Genomic DNA, 18,861 nt, shown 5'->3' with positions numbered 1-18,861 from the left:
CTTTAGAGTGAAGCTTCTTATAGGTCCCATGATGGTTTTAGGCTATTTTATTTTTTATAAAAAATCTGGGTATGGTTTTAGGCTATTTTTCTACCCTTGCATATCCCTTCGAATATAGAGCCCCTAGATGCTAGGGTCGCACCCGCTAGTAATAATATATGCACTAGGCTGCTTTTCCTCTGCAAAATTTTCCTAACAGCATAACCTTTTCTATAATTAAGGTCAGTATGTTCTCGTTAATTTAGACATGTTAGAATTTTTCTATCTATTTCAAACTTTATATGATGATTCCTGTAAAAATAGGTATGATTTTGAAATCGTAGTAACTTTTTGCCAACAACTTTTGTATGTTATGATTATCCTATACATCTGATTTTGGAAACAATATTTCTAGGACAACAAGGTAAATATTGTATATATTAATATTTTAAGTAAAGCATCTCTATAATCAAAGTCTTAAAGTGCAAATAAAAAGCTCAGCAATAACATTTATGACAAAAAGCTTCGCTTTTGTGGATATTGTCATTCATGTATAATTTTTATTATGACGTTTTATGTATATATTCATCTGTTCTAAAATACAATTATTATTATTTATTTATTTCTGTTATGATTAAAAGTTAGATTAAAAGATTTGTATTTTTTATTAGTACGTATTATAATCTTTTGGGACGTTTCAAGGTTTAATTTTGCGTGTATGTAATTCAATGGAAAGACAAAACTGCAATTTCGTGCAAGCTAACTTACAGAACATCGTGGTATGCTTTTGATTAACTTCGCTTCTATTATTAAGTATTTACTAGCGGCTTTGTCCGTAGCATCTAGCATCTTTAAAATAAACAAAAGAGGAGCTCTGAAACGGTAGGACAAACAAACATTAACACTTATAGAGTGTTAGAACTTATTAATCAGAATATAAAAGTATAAAAGTCGAAAAAAATTGTAAGTAAATTTGTTAAAAACTGCTGAAATACAGGATAATGTTTAAGGACATACTTACATTTTAGGACTTAATTATAGTGATGCTTCGCTTATAATTATGTACTTTGTTGTCATAGGAATCAGTATTCCAAAATCAGATCAATCGGATGATAATATCACATACAAAGTTGTTTAAAAGGTTAAAAATAGATATGTTTAAAATGGACGTAAGGACCTTCTGGTATTGTTTATAGAATTGCTACGCTTTATAAATTATTCCTAATTACTACAGGAATAACCATGAAAAATCTTAAATCGATAGGACAACTCTAACATGCTTAAATTATCGAAAATATCTATCCGTTCTGGACCGACCAACCCTAATAATAGAAAAGCTTCCCTTTTAAAAAGTATAAGAAACCACCCCATTTCAATTTTGATTTTAAGTAGTTTTCCCGAGGGTAGGAGGGGGGGGGGGGGGAGAACCATATCTGATGAGCGGTTGGCGAGATCTTTCGTACCCATCGACTAGTGTGTACTAACCACAAAGATTTGTTAATTTCTAAGATAAACAATGAGAGAACATACTTATAAAACTTTAAGGACTGGTAAAGTTTACATTCTAATGTCCCCTCCCTCCATAAGAATATATATATAATCCATACAACTACCTGGCCCAAGTGAGGAAACCTTTTTAGTCTGCTAGCAAATTGCTTTCTGTTCTTTCATAGGTATTTAACTGTGTTTATATTAGCTGATTTCAAAGACTTAATACAAAATCATAACAGGGTCCCCGCCTTGTGGGCAAAGTTACATATAGCTCATGCCCCCTCTATTCTTTTACTTTAATGATATAAGGAAATTAATAACAATATAGTACAACATATTGAAATTGCAAAGAACTTTCGAGAAAAGAATTTGTTTAATTCTAAAGAAATATTCGAATTCTTGAAAAATCTATTTTTAAGTTAGCTTTCTGTCTACATTTAATTTTGGTGTAAAAAAGTGGTCATTGGTGACATGGTATTGCCATGCCTTTTGAATAAGTGGTCATTATTGACCTATTATCGATAAATCGTATTTATAAACGTTTTATGGCATTATAATACAATCTTCCGTTAAAATTAAATAGCTTTAAACATGATTCGAAACTTTAGAGTTATGTTTAACCGAAGCTAAAACCAGTAGGGCAAGGAGGAGTTTATTGGTCCACTAGTCTGTTAAAGGGAACCTTCCAAATATTCTAAAGAATAGAAAAGATAAAAGTAAAACGTGTATAATTATCCGTGCGCTTTGGAGGAAAAAAGAAATTCATTTCTGCTTTTTATTCATCTTTGAGATTAACATAAAAAACAAAGATGACAAAATCCAAAAAGATTACCAAAATCAATTAATATAGAGCACTTGTGATATTGAGGTTTCTACTAAAATTTCGTTGTATTTTAGAAGAAATCAAATTCTAAGGAATCGTTGGTGTAGTGTCAACATTAGAGTAAAACACTAGAGGGAGAAAGGGTTAACTAACTGTATCTCCCCATCGCTACAACCTTGTGCAACCCTTCTATTAGGTCATTGAAAAAAGTAGCAGAAAATAATTTAGAAGCAGACGAAAGAGGTCTTTGAAAAAGAAGGAGAGGTAGTTGTCTGTATATACATCTATACAAAAGATCTGTTGTGTCAACATAAATATGTAATCTTAAAGTTATATTTTTATAAATGGATGTTATGTCAGCCATGCCCTATTACCAATGTTATCATATAATATTAAGTCATATATATTAAGTCAATGCGGGAAATACTAAAAAAACGATACCCCCCCCCCCCCCATTTCCCGCTTACATACCTTTACCCTAACTCCTCCAACCTGACTATGGAGGAACGTATTATCTAATAACTGAGGACTATATTAGCAACCTAAATTGACGACAAAATTTCCCCTGTCACAATATCCACGTATTCTGCATTTTATTGATGGTAAACTTTTACTTGATTCTATTGTAGTACTATATAAAATTGACAAAATTAAGCAGATTAGCTTTAAAGTTCAATTTCTATGTCAGCCATAACCAATTTACCAACAATGATGGTGCAGTTGATTCTATTGCTGTCTAAAAAATTTAACAATAATTTTAAGCAAATTGTTCCTTTACCCCCAAAATTTTTAACATACAAATGGCATAACATTGGAGAGAAGATATAATAGAGCTCCGTGACTCATCCCTGCTACCCTGAGAATCTGACATCATTAAATGCAGAAGTTTGTTGAAGACCAACCAATTATTAATCAGGCCCACACAAGCAGCTAGGGAAAGATAGCCAACATTATTCAGGGAACTTAAGGGATAAGATAATTTAAGAAAAATTATTTACAAAATCACCCCTTTTGTAGGTTGAAAAGTTTTGCCAAACCCACCCTTTATGTAGGTTTGGGCATAACACGTTTTGAAAAAAAATAATAAAGCTATAAACTATTGAGTTTATATTTCAACTAACGTCCTATTGTCCTAACTCATAATAAGCAAACAAGGAATGACACAATTGATATAATCGCAGCATAAAAAATCCGTCAGCCAAACTAACACTGTTAAATTTTGGCATTTAGATCATTCAAAAATTATTGTCAAAAAAGATATAAACAAGGATGACAACATCCATAAAAGCGAAGCTCTAAAACGGTAGGACAAACGGACATTAAGACTTGTATATGTCAGAACTGAATAATCAGAATGCGAATGTATCAAAGCAAAATTGTAAGTAAATTTGTTGAAAAACTGCTTGATACAGGATAATGATTATGGACATACTTACATTTTTAGGACGTGATTATAGAGTTGCTTCGCTTATAATATTGTACTTTGTTGTCCCAGGAATCAGTATACCAAAAATCAGACCAATCGGATAATTAGGTCACATACAAATTTGTTGTTAAAAATGAAAAAAAATTCAACATGTTTAAAATGGACGTACGGACATTGTGGTAATGATTATAGAGTTGCTATGCTTTCTAACTCGTACCTAACTATTACAGGAATCACCATGCAAAATTTGAAATCGATAGGACAATTCTAACATGCCTAAATGAACGAAAAAAGCTATTTAAAAGAGTAAAAAATCAACATGTTTAAAATGGACGTACGGACATTTTTGTAATGATTATAGAGTTACTACGCTTTCTAAATCGTACTTAACTACTAAAGGAATCACCATGCAAAATTTGAAATCGATAGGATAATTCTAACATGTCTAAATTAACGAAAAAAGCTATCCGTGACGGACGGACGGACGGACGTACGGACGGACGGACCGACCCTAATTATAGAAAAGCTTCGCTTTTAAAAAGTCGCTATGTTTAAAATACAAACTTTCTAGTTACTACCTTTTATGATTATGCGTAACTGCTGTTACCACAGGTATCATCATGCAAAGCTTGAAATCAATAAAACTAGCCTTTATCAATATTTGTAAAAACCCATGTATTAGGAAAGCTACGCTTTTATTTCTATAGGGGGAGGGGGGGGGGCTAGAGGTTTTGTCTTCTTAAAGATTAAAGGATTTTGTTTGAATATGAATAAAATTCCGCAATGCAGCTTCAATTATGCGGGAACGGAGACATGTATTCACAAATTTTGATTCATTTAAATCTTTATAAAATATTTTTACTTTTAAAAAGTTAATTTTAAGCATTTTTTTTATTCAAAAAAGGAAATTTATGTCCATGATTAGTACAGTATTATGTATTGAATTATTCTTGTGATTATAAGTTACTTCCTAATCCTATGCGGGACAAACTAACATTAGGACAAGCCCTAATTATAGAATGGACAAACCAAAATTTAAATATAGAAAGAATCGTAACTATTTAAATTATTGAAGTATTGTTCAAATCTTTGGATATTTGTATTCTTACTAATACTATGTCACCTTTCCCTTATAGTCTAGAACATTCATGTTTTATTTTTCTTACTAAATTTTTACATACATTCCCTTTTCTTTAACATTGCTTCTATTATACTGTGAAGATAGAAATAAAAATTTTTATCTTTAAATCTAAATTTCATGCAATTCAATTGATAGTTTATTTGCTTTGTCAAATTTATGATTTAGTGGGGTCTTCCTTACCCCCAGCTCACAATGACTTAAATTCAACTCTTAAAGATCGGGCCATTAGCTGGATTTTGAAAGAGAGGGAGAGGAAATTAAACCAACCCTTTTATAGTCTCCAACTCAATCTTTTAGGGTTAACAAAACACTGATTTGATAGGCGAATTGTCAAACAGAAAGCCTAGTTATTATCAGCGAAAAAAAAACTTACCTCACTAAAAGCCTCAGCCTCCAAAGAATTCTGCTTATTAAAACTCTGTTGTCGCGAGCAATGCTGCCGTGAGTGCAGCGAATTAAAGCTAGGCTGCCGCGAGTTCACGCTGCTGCTAGGCTGCCGAGAGTTGAAGCTGTGCTGCCGTGAATTAACCGAATGCTGACGTGAGTTGAAGCTAGGCTGCCGAGAATTAAAACTGGGCTGACGGGAGTTGAAACTGATTTGAGAGTTGAAGGATTGCTGCCTAAAACATAATTCTTATTCATTTTTCTGGATTTTTTTTATAATGCACATATTCACATTTTATAGATAGACAGACAGACATACAGACACAGAGGAATACAGGCATGCATACAAAAGGACGGACAGACAGACATAATTTTGGAGTTGTAAATTAGATTTAATACTAAAAATGAATCAATTCTAAAGAATAGAAAATTTTGATACTATTGATTTCTACATTCCCAAGTCTTACTAATGCGGTATAAACTTTATAACTTCATTAGGTTGGGTTCTAGGGTTCTTATTGAACACTAATAATACAAAATAATTTAGCCTAGAACTGATTTAAAATCAACTGTAATATAAGGCTTAATAGGATACCTAAACTTGGTATATAAGTCTGTACATTATACAATTAGAACTAGAAAGTTGATAATTCGATAAATTACTATGTACTATATGTATCTTTTTTATAAAAGGAAAATAAATGTTTAGTTTAAACTACATTGGTTTATATGGGAGCTTACAGAAACACTAGTTATAGAGTAGCTGCTTGAAGAATCACTTTTATATGTAACTCTAATATGTGAGGACCCTGTGCCGACTTTCAATTATATATCACCCAATAGCGTCGGGAATACAAACACAGCCATGTCGCTACAAAGGAGCAGAAAGCAATATTCTAGCAGACGAAAAAGGTTCTTATCACTTGGGACAGGTAGTTAGGTGAGTATACATCTTTACTTGTACTTTTATTTGTCTGTGTTTTTGGGTATGTACAGGTGTGTACAATTGTGTAAATACGCACAGACAATCACTAATTATAGAGTAGCTGCGTTAACAAAATTCTAAACTAAAAGAATAAGTTTTGGCGCTACAAAAGAATGAATCGATATTTTATTACTTGGATGTTGCATAAGATTTTCATGTACTTAAATAAAGTATTACTCCCAGCTGGCTATTATAACGATACCCATTCATCCATCCTTTTTTATCCCATCCCTTCCCCTCTCACTGGTGGAATGAACTGACTAATAAATGAGATCCTTAATAGCAACCTAAATTTTACGAAAAAATTTTCTCTGTAAATCAACGTATTCTATCTATAATACAAAGTAGAACGACGTCTGTCTGTTTGTTTGTCTGTGTGTCTGTTTGTTTGTTTGTAGCAAAGGATCTCGCTAACCGCTGAACCGATCGGGTTCTCATTTACAGGGTAGCTTCTCATAGGTCCCGGGAAGGTTTATAACTATTTTCTTGGGGGGTGGGACACCCCCAACCCCCCCAAAAAAATAAAAATAACCCCTCCAAAAAAAAAATATTTTTTCTTTTTAAAACTAAAATTAAAATAGGGGGGTCGACTACCCCCCCCCCCCCCCCCCCCAAAGGATTTTTTTGTTTGAAGATTTATTTTTTAAATCTAAATTACGAAAAATTGGTTTGATCAAACCTCTTGGGGCAAAGCCACTAGTATCCATTAAAGTATGTCTGTTTGTGTGTTTATGTGTGTGTGTACGAGCCTGTACAATTGTTTAAATACCGGACGAACATATAAAACCTAATTATAAAGAAGATGAGTTATTCTAACCTTGAAGAATCAGTTTCCGTGCTGTACTGGTGGATAGGTGCTACAAAAGTTGCATAAACCAGAGGATCTCCTTGAATATCGTCCTCGTCTAGTCCTCCGCCTTCCTGCGCCTCCCGTTCACAGGACACACAATACTGAACAAGTAAGGCATGTAAGTCAGCAACTTTAACCAATCCTATATAAAAGTAACATGATCTATGTCTGTCTATATGTCTGGCTGTGTACCGAAGGATCTATCTAACCGCCAACCGACATGGTTCTCTTTTTCATAGCTTCTTATGGTTTATAAGTATTTTGGGGGAGGGTATCACAACCCTCCTAAGGCATATCGCTCCTAGAAAAAATTTCTTCCCCATTTTTATTCAAAATTTTCTTTATAAAACCAAAATTGAAGGTTGAGGAGGGGGGGGGGGGTCGACTAGCCGCTAGAAAAGTGATAAATTATTATATTCCATTAAAAACTCTGAATCAGAGCAACAGTAACTCCTATCTATATATAAAATTATAATAAAGAGAGTAAAAATATTGTTACAATGAAGACACAATGTTGGCTAAAAACGCAAAAAAAAGTTTAGTGTGCTAACCAAACACCAGGGTTCGGAAGCCGCGCCTCAGCCGCGCATAAGCCTCAGTTTTAAACCTGCTTGTGAGCAGAAAAAGAAATTTTTGAAAGAAGGATTGTCTACTAAAGAGACAGTTTTATACATCCAGCTAAATTTTATAGTGATAAAATGACGATTTCACTGAGGCTTACACGCGGCTTCCGATCCCTACCAAACACTGAAAGATTTTATATTAACTAAAGAAGTATTAATCAAATGGATGGATAAAGCCTTGTTATAAAGCAGCCACGCTACTAAAAATATATGATTGAAAGTTGGTAAGATTAGAACAATTTAGGCCTAAGACAGCGTAGCTTAACTTCCGTAAACCAATTGTGATCCTACAAAATAACAAACAAAAATATCTATGGTAAAATATTCTAAATAATACGGATTTCAGATAAAAGGTTCCTGTAAATATTTTTAGTTGTTTACATATTTTATAGCTGTTACACTATGCTATGTTACTTTTAGTTTTGCCCCTAGGCTCTACGATGACCTCCTAAGAAGAGAAAATGTCCTTTCCATTTTCGCTTCGAAACCGATTAATATCCGTGGATTAGAACCGGTTCTTAGCTATCCGCGGAAAGCTGTTTATAATACGATGCGATAATTAACTATTCTATACATTTGATGTATGTTTGCAAAAAATCCTTTAATTTTACTTACTTGATTTTTTTTTGCAAAATTGATGTCACACCACAAATTTTATTTAATTTTTCGTGTGTAAAACTAAATGTTGCTATTTGTCTGGATTTTTATATAAGACCTTCCTGTAACCAAAGATATGCTTCTCAAGGTTTAGTAAGAAAACAAATTGGGCGATTATTTCCATTATCAGGACAATTTTCCAAGCATTAACAAGATGTCTTTCTGTCAGTCTGTTTACCGAAGCCTCTTATACAACATAATTTATTCGAGAGAAAAAATCACGAAACCTATACGTGGTTTACAGCTGACGTTGGGGGGCAACACTTGATAGAATTGATGACCTTTTCATTTGCCCCACAAATATCTTTTTAGATTTATATCGCTTGTTGGCTATACCTTATTCCTGGTCCCGAACAATCTCCTTAACCTATGAATTTAAAGTTGGGGATGGTCAATTACTCTTCTACCTCCCTTAGAGGCCTTTAGGGGCATTGCCGCTTGTTACAATTATAAGAACTGGCGGGGTTACAGAAAATTAATACACTTCATCTATTTGTAGAATCCTTAACACAAAAATAATTCTATAACTATCAGATGCCAGTTTAGGTTGTGTTAGGTTGATATGGCTTAGCGTTACCCACAGGGCTAGACACATTCATCTTTAAGTTAAAAATACTACACTTTTAAAAGTAAAATCTATGAAAATAAATCCCAACCTTTATGTACTGATCCTTGTATTAAAACCCCCACGAAGGTCAAGGTTTAAATGTCTGCGGAAAAAACCATGAAGATAATGTTCAATGATATTACAGTACACTGCTGTCGAAAGGTATTTTCGGGATTTTTTTTTGTTGGGGGGGGGGGGCATAAATTAATGGTCGAGTATTTTTACCATTATCAAAACATTTTACTTGTCATCACTCCCATATCTCAAAAATACCAGGGCTCGGTAGCCGCGCGTCAGCCGCCTGTAAGACTCAGGAAAATCAATTAAAAATTTCAGTTGAAAGTTTAAACATGACCCAAATATGATAATTTCTCTTTCAACCAAATTTGAAAAGCATCCAGAGGGATTAAAATTTAAGGCCTAGTCGCTGCTGACGCGCAGCTACCGAGCCCTGATAAATATCCTTTTAAAACAGAGTTAACTTTTGTCTGGTGTTTCTTACCTCAGGAAGAACAAGTCTCTGGGTCCTGTGGTGTTTCTTACCTGAGGAAGGTTAAGACTGTGGGTCCAGTGGTGTTCCTTACTTAAGGAAGGTCAAGACTGTGGGTCCAGTGGTGTTCTTTACCTGAGGAAGGTCAAGACTGTGGGTCCAGTGGTGTTCCTTACCTGAGGAAGGTCAAGACTGTGGGTCCAGTGGTGTTCCTTACCTGAGGAAGGTCAAGACTGTGGGTCCAGTGGTGTTCCTTACCTGAGGAAGGTCAAGACTGTGGGTCCAGTGGTGTTCCTTACCTGAGGAAGGTCAAGACTGCGGGTCCTGGTGAAGTCTGTGTGTAAGTGATGATGTGAATGTTGATAATCTCCCTGCAATACAATAAACCATTTACACATCGTTTTTTTCAGGCGTTGCTTTCAGGATTGTAAAAAAAAAAATAAGAATAATTCCAGATTTGTGAGCTCCGAGGGAACGAAGGCGCGGAATTAAAAAACTGGGATCTATGTATATTATTTTATATCTGAATATTATCATTACTATTATAAGAAACTTGTCTATACGTGATTTTTCAGTTTATCTAAGAAACGGATATAATTCAGTGGTTTCAAAGCCATACCTAATGAAATAAAAATTTCAAACTTTATTTCTAAAATCTTCAATTTATATGATATCTTAAATTAAAGCTTAAAAAAGAAAGATTAAATTGTTCACATTTAACTATTTTACTATTTAATCGACAAAACCTATTGGAACTATATGACAACAGAAGGATTCCTATTCTAACAAGGACTGGTGTGCGTATCTGTTATGAATTGGTGATAAATCCCTCTGGATATAATGCATGCCAAAATTACAATTTACATCATATCTCTATATTTTTCAACATAATTCCATACTATGTGAAGAAAAGCACATAAAACAGCTTTTCTATAACTAAGACATTCATTTTGTGCGACATTAAAACATTTAATAGGGATCCTACAAATTTAAACCTATATAGGTTCATTCATGTCCTTTATGGATCAAACTTTTCTTTTGGTAATTTACTGTGAAACACTTTAAAGTTCCATTTTATGTAAGCTTTTTATTTGTATGCCTATGAACATAAGCATTCTGTTTTCTTATCAAATTAAATTTTGCATTAAAACCTCAAATACTATTTAAATAAAAGTTGAATTATTTATTTTCTAGGTAATTTTTACTTTGTATAAGAGTAGATATTTATTTTCTAAAATTAAAAATAAACATTTGCTGAGTAAGTATTTTTACTTACCAGTTAATGTTAAACATTTTTACTTTTAATAGCAATGCTACTCTATACTTAAAAATGTGATTCTTTTAAAAGATTTTTAGGAGCGTTGCGTGATTTTTTGGTGGCTGAGGCTGCCGAGCCCTGGATTTTGATAACTAATAAATGGTTTATATCTAAATATAAGAACCTTATCATTTAAAAATTAACAATTGTAAATGTGCCTGGTGAAAATCTGCGTCAATATTTTGGAATGGTTGTTGTTGTTCTTGTTGATTATGGTTGTTGGAATACTCTCCTTCTAACCACGGCTGTTTCAATAAATCAGACTAGAAAAAAATAAGTTATGATAACCAAAATTACCTCTTGTGTAGATTTTAATTATTGATTGAAAAGTTTGAACCCTACTAATTTGGAACCAACCAATATATAAGATTCAATAGAAGTACCCATAGTTTCTGAGGCAACGAATAAGATAACGTGTTTATTAAATTTTGGGTATTATTTAGGCTGGGTTAGCTACCTGAGCTATAGTATAATCAGTATCAAGATAGGCTAGGTCTAGTTAACTGAGCTATAGTATAATCAGTATCAAAAAAGGCTAGGTCTAGTTACCTGAGCTATAGTATAATTAGTATCAAGATAGGCTAGGTCTAGTTACCTGAGCTATAGTATAATTAGTATCAAGATAGGCTAGGTCTAGATACCTGGGCTATGGTATAATCAGTATCAAGATAGGCTAGGTCTATTTACCTGAGCTATAGTATAATCAGTATCAAGATAGACTAGGTCTAGCTACCTAAGCTATAGTATAATCAGTATCAAGATAGGCTATGTCTAGTTACCTGAGCTATAGTATAATCAGTATCAAGATAGGCTAGGTCTAGTTACCTGAGCTATGTTATTACCAGTATCAAGATAGGCTAGGTCTAGTTACCTAAGCTATAGTATAATCAGTATCATGATAGGCTAGGTCTAGCTACCTGAGCTATAGTATAATTAGTATCAAGATAGGCTAGGTCAAGTTACCTGAGCTATAATATAATTAGTATCAAGATAGGCTAGGTCTAGTTACCTGAGCTATAGTATAATCAGAATCAAGAAAGGCTAGGTCTAGCTACCTGATCTATAGTATAATCAGTATCAAGATAGGCTAGGTCTATTTACCTGAGCTATAGTATAATCAGTATCAAGATATTATAGGTCTAGCTACCTGAGCTATCAGTATCAAGATAGGCTAGGCCTAGTTACCTGAGCTATAGTATAATCAGTATCAAGATAGGCTAGGTCAAGTTGATCTCCCCCGAGACACAAACTATCATCCTAAAATAAAAAATGAATTTGAATAAAACGTAACAGGATGTTTATTTCTTGATGAAGACCTAACAGTAGTTCGTAGAAAGTCTTTTTATTGTCATCAAGCAGGTTTGAAGCTGGTATGAATAAGGGCATACCAGTTAAAAGATAAAGAAACTCAAAATAAAATTTTAAAATTAGGTAAGAAGTGTACTTTCTGTATAATTTTCAATGATTTAAATACTTTTATTTGGCAAGAAATATTAATACACAGGGAGGAACAGGATGATTTGTGTCATAAAACATCCCTCCCTCCTTCATAATTACCAAAGACAGAATTTTACTTATTATTATTGAGGATTAAATTTAATTATCAGCCATGTCCTATCCCTGTATTCCTGAGTAATAAATGTACAAAACATAGACAATTTGGCTATTACCAGGTATATAAAGATAGGGCACTGGTGAATGCTTGAAATTTGGAGTTTCTTGGTGCGATTTAGGCATAATTTTTATTCATTTATTATTACAAAAAGCATAAGCAGAAAGATGCACAATAGGAAAAAATTATAGCTGCGTCCCCAAAGTTATTGAGTCAACAAAAAAGTAAACGTTATCATAAAACATTGGGGACCAGTGTAATAAACAGTCCTCCATGGGAAGCTCATTAGTTTTGGAAATCCTTACAAAAAACGGTCTTTTTTCTTAAATGCCAGCCAAGAATTATTGAGTAGATATGCTACCCAAAAAGGTAAATACTTGGCAAGCTACATGATTAGGAAAGACACAATAATAACGTATCTTTTACAGCATTATAATGTTAATACTAATAATATATAAAAAAAAATTTGGCTTACCAATCGAAGCCGCAGTTTTTTTAACAGCTTGTAGCTGCCATTAAATTGTAAGTAAGCTAATTCCAAAGCTTTTAACAAGATTTAAATTTTTGTTAATCTGCACTCTCAACCGAAGAATAACGGCAGCAGCAGAATCTACACCCAAAAGAATAACATTGATCTGCTGCCAAGCAGACACCTTAAATATTTTTTTTATTTTAAAGCAGCCGTGGCAAACCTGCATTTTTTCCAAATATGAGTTTTGAGGCATCTGTCGAACTTTGAGGCAAATAATTAGTTGCTTAAACTTTAACTTCTTTAAATTTATCATTATCTACCTCGCCACGCGCCGTTATTTCCTTGTTTTTGTAACATTTTATTTTGATAATATTTAAATACATGATTTAAATTACAAAGAAATAAATTTGTAATGTTAAATAAACTTCCTTAAATTTGAGTCCTAGTTAACTTTTTACCAAACAAGGATAATTACCTAAATTATAGCGATGCTTTTACAATAAAATACAGGACCTTTTTTTGAAAGGATTAGACAACGGAAGAAAAATTAATCTACATCTCAAAATATTTATTAATGGAAAATATGAATTTAAATTTATCTTTGAAAATATAAATACACTGAAATGCAATGTTACTTAACATAGGTCCTGGGAAGATTTATAATCATTTTGGGGGAGGGTAGCACCACCCTCCCAAAGAGAAATTGCCCCTAGAAAAAGATGAGCAATCACTATAAATTTTAAGAGCAGCTTTACTGAACAAATGTTTGTCCTTATGATTTATACATTTGTAAGTTAAGAACTCTGCACATTAATTATAAACTTCATAACATATAATACCAAAAACGAGTACAATTCAGTTCATAAACAGGCAACTTTAAAATGGTCATTATAAGCTTGCTAATTGAAAAAGAAACATAACATTGAATAAATTTTGATGAAACAAAAATAGGATACCAAATAAATAAATTTTATGCATACTAGGTTAATAGGTTATTATTAAAATGTTTAAACTTTGGGTACTTTTATTAAATTTTTATAGTTTGATAGTTCAATAATTACAATTTACAATAGGGGTAAATTTCTTGATTATCATTGGGGATGAATATAAATTTATCATTCAGTGTCTTATCTCTTAAGATCCCTGAAAAAAAGGGTCTGACTGAGGGTAAATTTATCAAACATAGCTACATTTTTTCAAGTGTAGAAAAACTTCGGTTGTAATAAGTTGTAAAAGTGTAACACAAGTGTGTATAACAACAATACTTAAAATAATTTCCTCTAATCAAACATGAACCCCCCTTTTTAAGTAACGCCGCTATGTTAAAATTACGTTTAGTGCCGTGGTTTATTATAGTTTATTGTTCTTTTTAAAAGCGAAGTTTTTCTATAATTGAGTTAGTCCTTCCGCCCGTAAGGTATGGCTCTTTACGCTAATTTATACATGTTATAATTCTCCTATCGATTTCAAACTTTGTATGATGATTCCTGTAACAGTTCGTAATGATTTGGAAATCGTAGCTACTCTGTAATAGTTAAGAGAATATCCGTACGTCCATTTAAGTCATGTTGATTTTTAACTTTTTCGACATTTTTGTGATATAATTATCATATATATCTGATTTTTTGGAAATAGGATAATAAGTTACAATATTATAAGTGAAGCATCTCTATAGTCAAGTTCAAATATGTAAGTATGTCCTTTGAACTGTATCCGGTATTTAACAGTTTTGCAACAAATTTAAGTGCAAATTTGTGAAAACTTATATTATTCTTATTCAGATCTGACACTGTTTACAGCTCATTTTATATAACTAATAACATTTTAAGTCGTTACATACTCCATGAGAAAAAGGATAACTTTATAGGGTTGAATGGGTACTGATCTTCAATTTCTAATACAAAGTAGCTTGATGTCTGTCCGTCCGTCCGTCTGTCTGTCTGTCTGTCTGTCTGTCTGTCTGTCTGTCTGTCTGTCTGTCTGTCTGTCTGTCTGTCTGTCTGTCTGTCTGTCTGTCTGTCTGTCTGTCTGTCTGTCTGTCTGTCTGTCTGTCTGTCTGTCTGTCTGTCTGTCTGTCTGTCTGTCTGTCTGTCTGTCTGTCTGTCTGTCTGTCCGTCCGTCCGTTCGTCCGTCCGTCTGTCCCTTAAGATCTCGGTAACCACTGAACTGATTGGATTCTACTCTTCAGGGAATATAACTACTGGTCCTGTGATAATTTTAGGCTATTTTCTTGGAGAGCCGGGGACACCCAAAACCAACACAAAAACAAAAAATCCCTCCCTTTTTTATATGTGATGATTGTTGCACCAAGTGGTTCTGAATTTTATTTTTTAATTACCTCTTGGGAAAAAAGCCCCTAGAGACTAGGGGCGAAGCCGCTAGTAAAGTCTAAACAGTAATAAACTTATTAACAATACGCAAAACATAAATATACAGTTAAAAGATAAAAGCATGTTGTTTGGTCTTTCTAAATAAAATAACGCTAGTTTTTATCGTTTAAGAATGAATTTTACTCTTAATATAAGCGTTCAATTATTGCACAACTTGTGTACATAACTGTTCTTGTTTAACGATTAGAGTAAAACACTAGAGGGAGAAAGGGTTAAATAACTGTATTTCTCTATCGGAACCGCCTTGTGCAATGTGCAACCTTTCTATTGGGACATTGAAAATCAACCAATGGTGTCGCTTATATTAACCAAGCCAAGTAGCAGAAAATAATTTAGAAGCAGACGAAAGAGGTCTTTGAAATAGAAAGGGAGGTAGTTGTATGTATATACATCTATACTATAGATCTGTTGTTTAACGAACAAAACCAACTTTTTTTTCACCAGATGTAGCACAATACTACAACATTTATCATTGGATGCAATTTAAAGTTGCCACTTACATTTCATAGTTTGGTAAATAAAATAACATTCATATTTACAGAGCGAAAAATAAATACAATATCTATAAAAAAAAAATTATACTTGTAAGTTATCGACCATTTAAAATTAAAATCAATACTCAAATCAAACATACTTATCTAATTATTATGACAAATGGACTGCTTCACTAATTGAAGTTTGCCTTATCCTTATAGGAATAGTCAAGCTAGGTTTAGAACCATAGAATCAGACGCACGCCGTACAGAAATGTTTCAGATTTCTTCGTTGTAGATATATATATCCTATTTTATTTACCCAACTGTTTTAGTACATCCTATGGGGGCAATAAACTAACCCCATTTAGATTTGATAATGTTCAATAATAGTCTTTATGTTAGCTTTACATTACTAAAGAGATAGCACACTTGAAGATGAATCAATTAATCCCTCATATAGATTATTTTTGGGCATTAGATGGTGGGTAGTAAAGATTAATTTTATTCCTTTTTTATCCTTAAACTATGAAGGGAGGTGTCAATATCCCCCTTAAAATTTAAATAGGAAAGGACTGCCTTTCCCTTTGAAAATTGCCAAAATGTTTCACACACCCCTAATTTCTGCGTTATGTTTCTACATTTAATGTTTTTCTTAACATTTTCAAACAATGATTATTTATTGAATTATAACAGAATATTCTTTTCTTGTTTTCATTATGAGGTTTAGTACCAGCGGAAATGAAACGGATTGTGATCCGTAGCGGAAATTTAAATTAGCTCCTGCAGAGTGTCATGAACACGGGCATTACATACCAACTTTCCTACTTAAAAGTTGTAATTCTCCAAGTTTTTCCATATTAATTTCGACACTGCATAAAATTCTATTTACACCACATTTCTATTTTTAAAGAGAATCTTTTTGACATTTAGGTCTTAACATATAGCTCTTATAGTTAATTTGGACATGTTAGAATTGTCCAATTTATTTCAAACTTGCAATGTTAGTCCCTGTATTAGTAAGGTACAATTTAGAAAACGTAGCAACTCTATAATGATAGACAAAAAAGTTGGTATGTCTAGTTTAAACATGAAGATTTTTAACCTTTTTTAAAACACTATTTTATTCTTTATAATTATCCTTGAATTTTTTATCAAATGCCTTAAAATGTAATTATGCATCCTGTATCTAACAAGTTATTAAAAATATCGTTTGAAATGTTTGTTTAGACTTTTAAATAATGTTTGTTTGTATGTCTGATTTGTTCAAAAATTTTTTTTAAAAATCTTACAGGTTAATACCTATCTAGCTTCTAAAACTGACAAGGCCTAACATTAGAGTAAAACACTAGAGGGAGAAAGAATGAAACAATTGTATCTCCGCATCGCAGTGTAATTGTGCCGACTCTCAATTGGGTCATTGAAAATAAAAAATGATTTCGGTTGTATTAACACAGCCAAGAAAAAGAAAACAATTTGGTAGCCGACGAAAAAGGTCATTGAAAAAGTGAGGGAGGTAGTTATCTGTATAAACATCTATGCTATAGATCTGTTAGCCTAACAACACTTAACCGTTTATGTATTCAAGGTTGATAATTCTTAAAAAATTAAACTAATTCTAAACTAACAATTTTCCTTACTTTGAAGTAACAAACCAAATTTTGGTTTTACTAAACTATGTTAACAAACACGTTGTTCTTCAAAGCACCCAAGATATTTATGTCCAAAATATAAAAGACTAATCAAACACTGATTTGACATTTTTTACAACATTTAAGTTGTTTCAATATTAACTTAAGTGTTAAATTTTTAAAAAGAAATTATAATTGTATTTTTATTATATGATTTTGCTTTGCTAACCTCAAGAAACAGTTTTGAAATCAAATAATTAAATATTTATATAGAGCATTTTTGAATATTCAGAAATGTCTCGAGTTAAAAATAAAATTCAATTATAAGGTATTTCAATATCAAACAAAGACAGATTATATATCAATGTTGTTTTAAACCGCCACAATATTTTAAATTAATATTTTGGACCTTTGTTTGTGAATAAACTTTTATCATTTTATAAATACTGAGACACATATGCACAAAATATTTACTGGACAAAATCTGGCCCTAAAATAACCTCTCTTAAAAAAACGTCTTAACAGCATAAAAGACAGACGTACCAAGCCTTACTTTGAAAACATGTAGATTAATGTATTGTGAAGCATATATTACGATTATATAAGAACACAACAAGCTAAAACTTTGACAAGTTACATGAAAACAAGTTATGCTCATCAGTAGCGCAGCTACAACTTATCATTTAGTCTTGACAAAAAAATATCTTAAATACGCCAAAAAAGTAGAATCATGTTAAATTTTGTGAATAAGCATTAAATAAGACAATTAAGAATTATCAAAATATATCAATAAAAAAGGATTATCTCTATCTTATAAGCTACAACCAACATAATCCACCTTACATGCTATTTTTGTGGGAAAGTAAGAAATATTTTTTTGGACAATATATGTTGAAGTTCTTTGAATTTGAAAATAGTCTAAACTGAAATTCTTCGGTATGCTATCACTTACTTATATTTATTATAGAACCGATAAACCTGATTTAATATGTCAGAAATCGCGAAATATCTAAAAAGCAACGCGAATGAATTCAATACAGGTACCACCCAATCAAGACTGTTTCCAAAGTTTTAAAGCCATCAAATGAAAAGACGTGTTTATAGAAAATAGATATTAATATAATTTACAGTTAACTGTCCCCTTCCTCTATGAATAATTCAAAATTTTGTTTTAATTTGATATAGTCATATTGGCGTTTTTCTTATAAAAAAAGCTTTTGCTAAAACAATTATTATACGTTACAAGCAAATGATTGCTGATTTTGGCGGCATTTACAATCTAACTATTAATATTTATGCAGAAAGGATGGAACACCAAATATTCAGGAATCTAAAGAGATAAGACAATGGCCGATAAATTAATGCAATTCCCCAATGATGATAAACAAAATTACACCTTCTGTAGTTGAAAATTAGTTGTTGAATACTTAACTTAATGAATCAACCAATAAAAATTTACTATGGTCCCCAAAGTTGTTAAGACAACAAATAAGAAAACGTTAATCTAAA

The 18,861-nt window shown here is 32.3% G+C and overlaps 2 protein-coding genes across 4 annotated transcripts in view; both read right to left on the bottom strand.

The window, feature by feature from the left end:
- Positions 1-9,824, bottom strand: part of LOC145329647 (unconventional myosin-Ia-like) — a 104,341-nt gene extending 94,517 nt beyond the window's left edge. For 2 of the 3 annotated variants that reach the window (XM_080173982.1, XM_080173983.1), the window contains exons 1-3: positions 9,756-9,824; positions 7,047-7,180; positions 5,234-5,480 (exon numbers count right to left, since the gene is read on the bottom strand). The gene's annotated coding sequence lies outside the window, so the exon portion shown is untranslated. Of the gene's footprint in view, positions 1-5,233; positions 5,481-7,046; positions 7,181-9,591; positions 9,616-9,755 lie in introns of those variants that run through there. The other variant, XM_080173984.1, reaches the window with a different exon arrangement.
- LOC145330719 (uncharacterized) overlaps positions 1-18,861 on the bottom strand; it is a 70,001-nt gene that overhangs the window by 14,013 nt on the left and 37,127 nt on the right. The window contains exons 7-12 of the mRNA XM_080175385.1: positions 11,960-12,031; positions 10,919-11,037; positions 9,756-9,827; positions 9,469-9,493; positions 7,047-7,180; positions 5,234-5,480 (exon numbers count right to left, since the gene is read on the bottom strand). Coding sequence (XP_080031511.1) covers positions 5,234-5,480; positions 7,047-7,180; positions 9,469-9,493; positions 9,756-9,827; positions 10,919-11,037; positions 11,960-12,031 — 669 coding nt within the window. The remainder of the gene's footprint in view (positions 1-5,233; positions 5,481-7,046; positions 7,181-9,468; positions 9,494-9,755; positions 9,828-10,918; positions 11,038-11,959; positions 12,032-18,861) is intronic.

Source organism: Acartia tonsa, chromosome 10, assembly GCF_053477335.1.
Source record: "Acartia tonsa isolate MP-2025a chromosome 10, ASM5347733v1, whole genome shotgun sequence".
In the NCBI taxonomy this organism is placed as follows: domain Eukaryota; kingdom Metazoa; phylum Arthropoda; class Copepoda; order Calanoida; family Acartiidae; genus Acartia; species Acartia tonsa.
The sequence above is the reverse complement of the archived record's forward strand: the minus strand, read 5'-3'. Positions and strand labels throughout refer to the sequence as shown.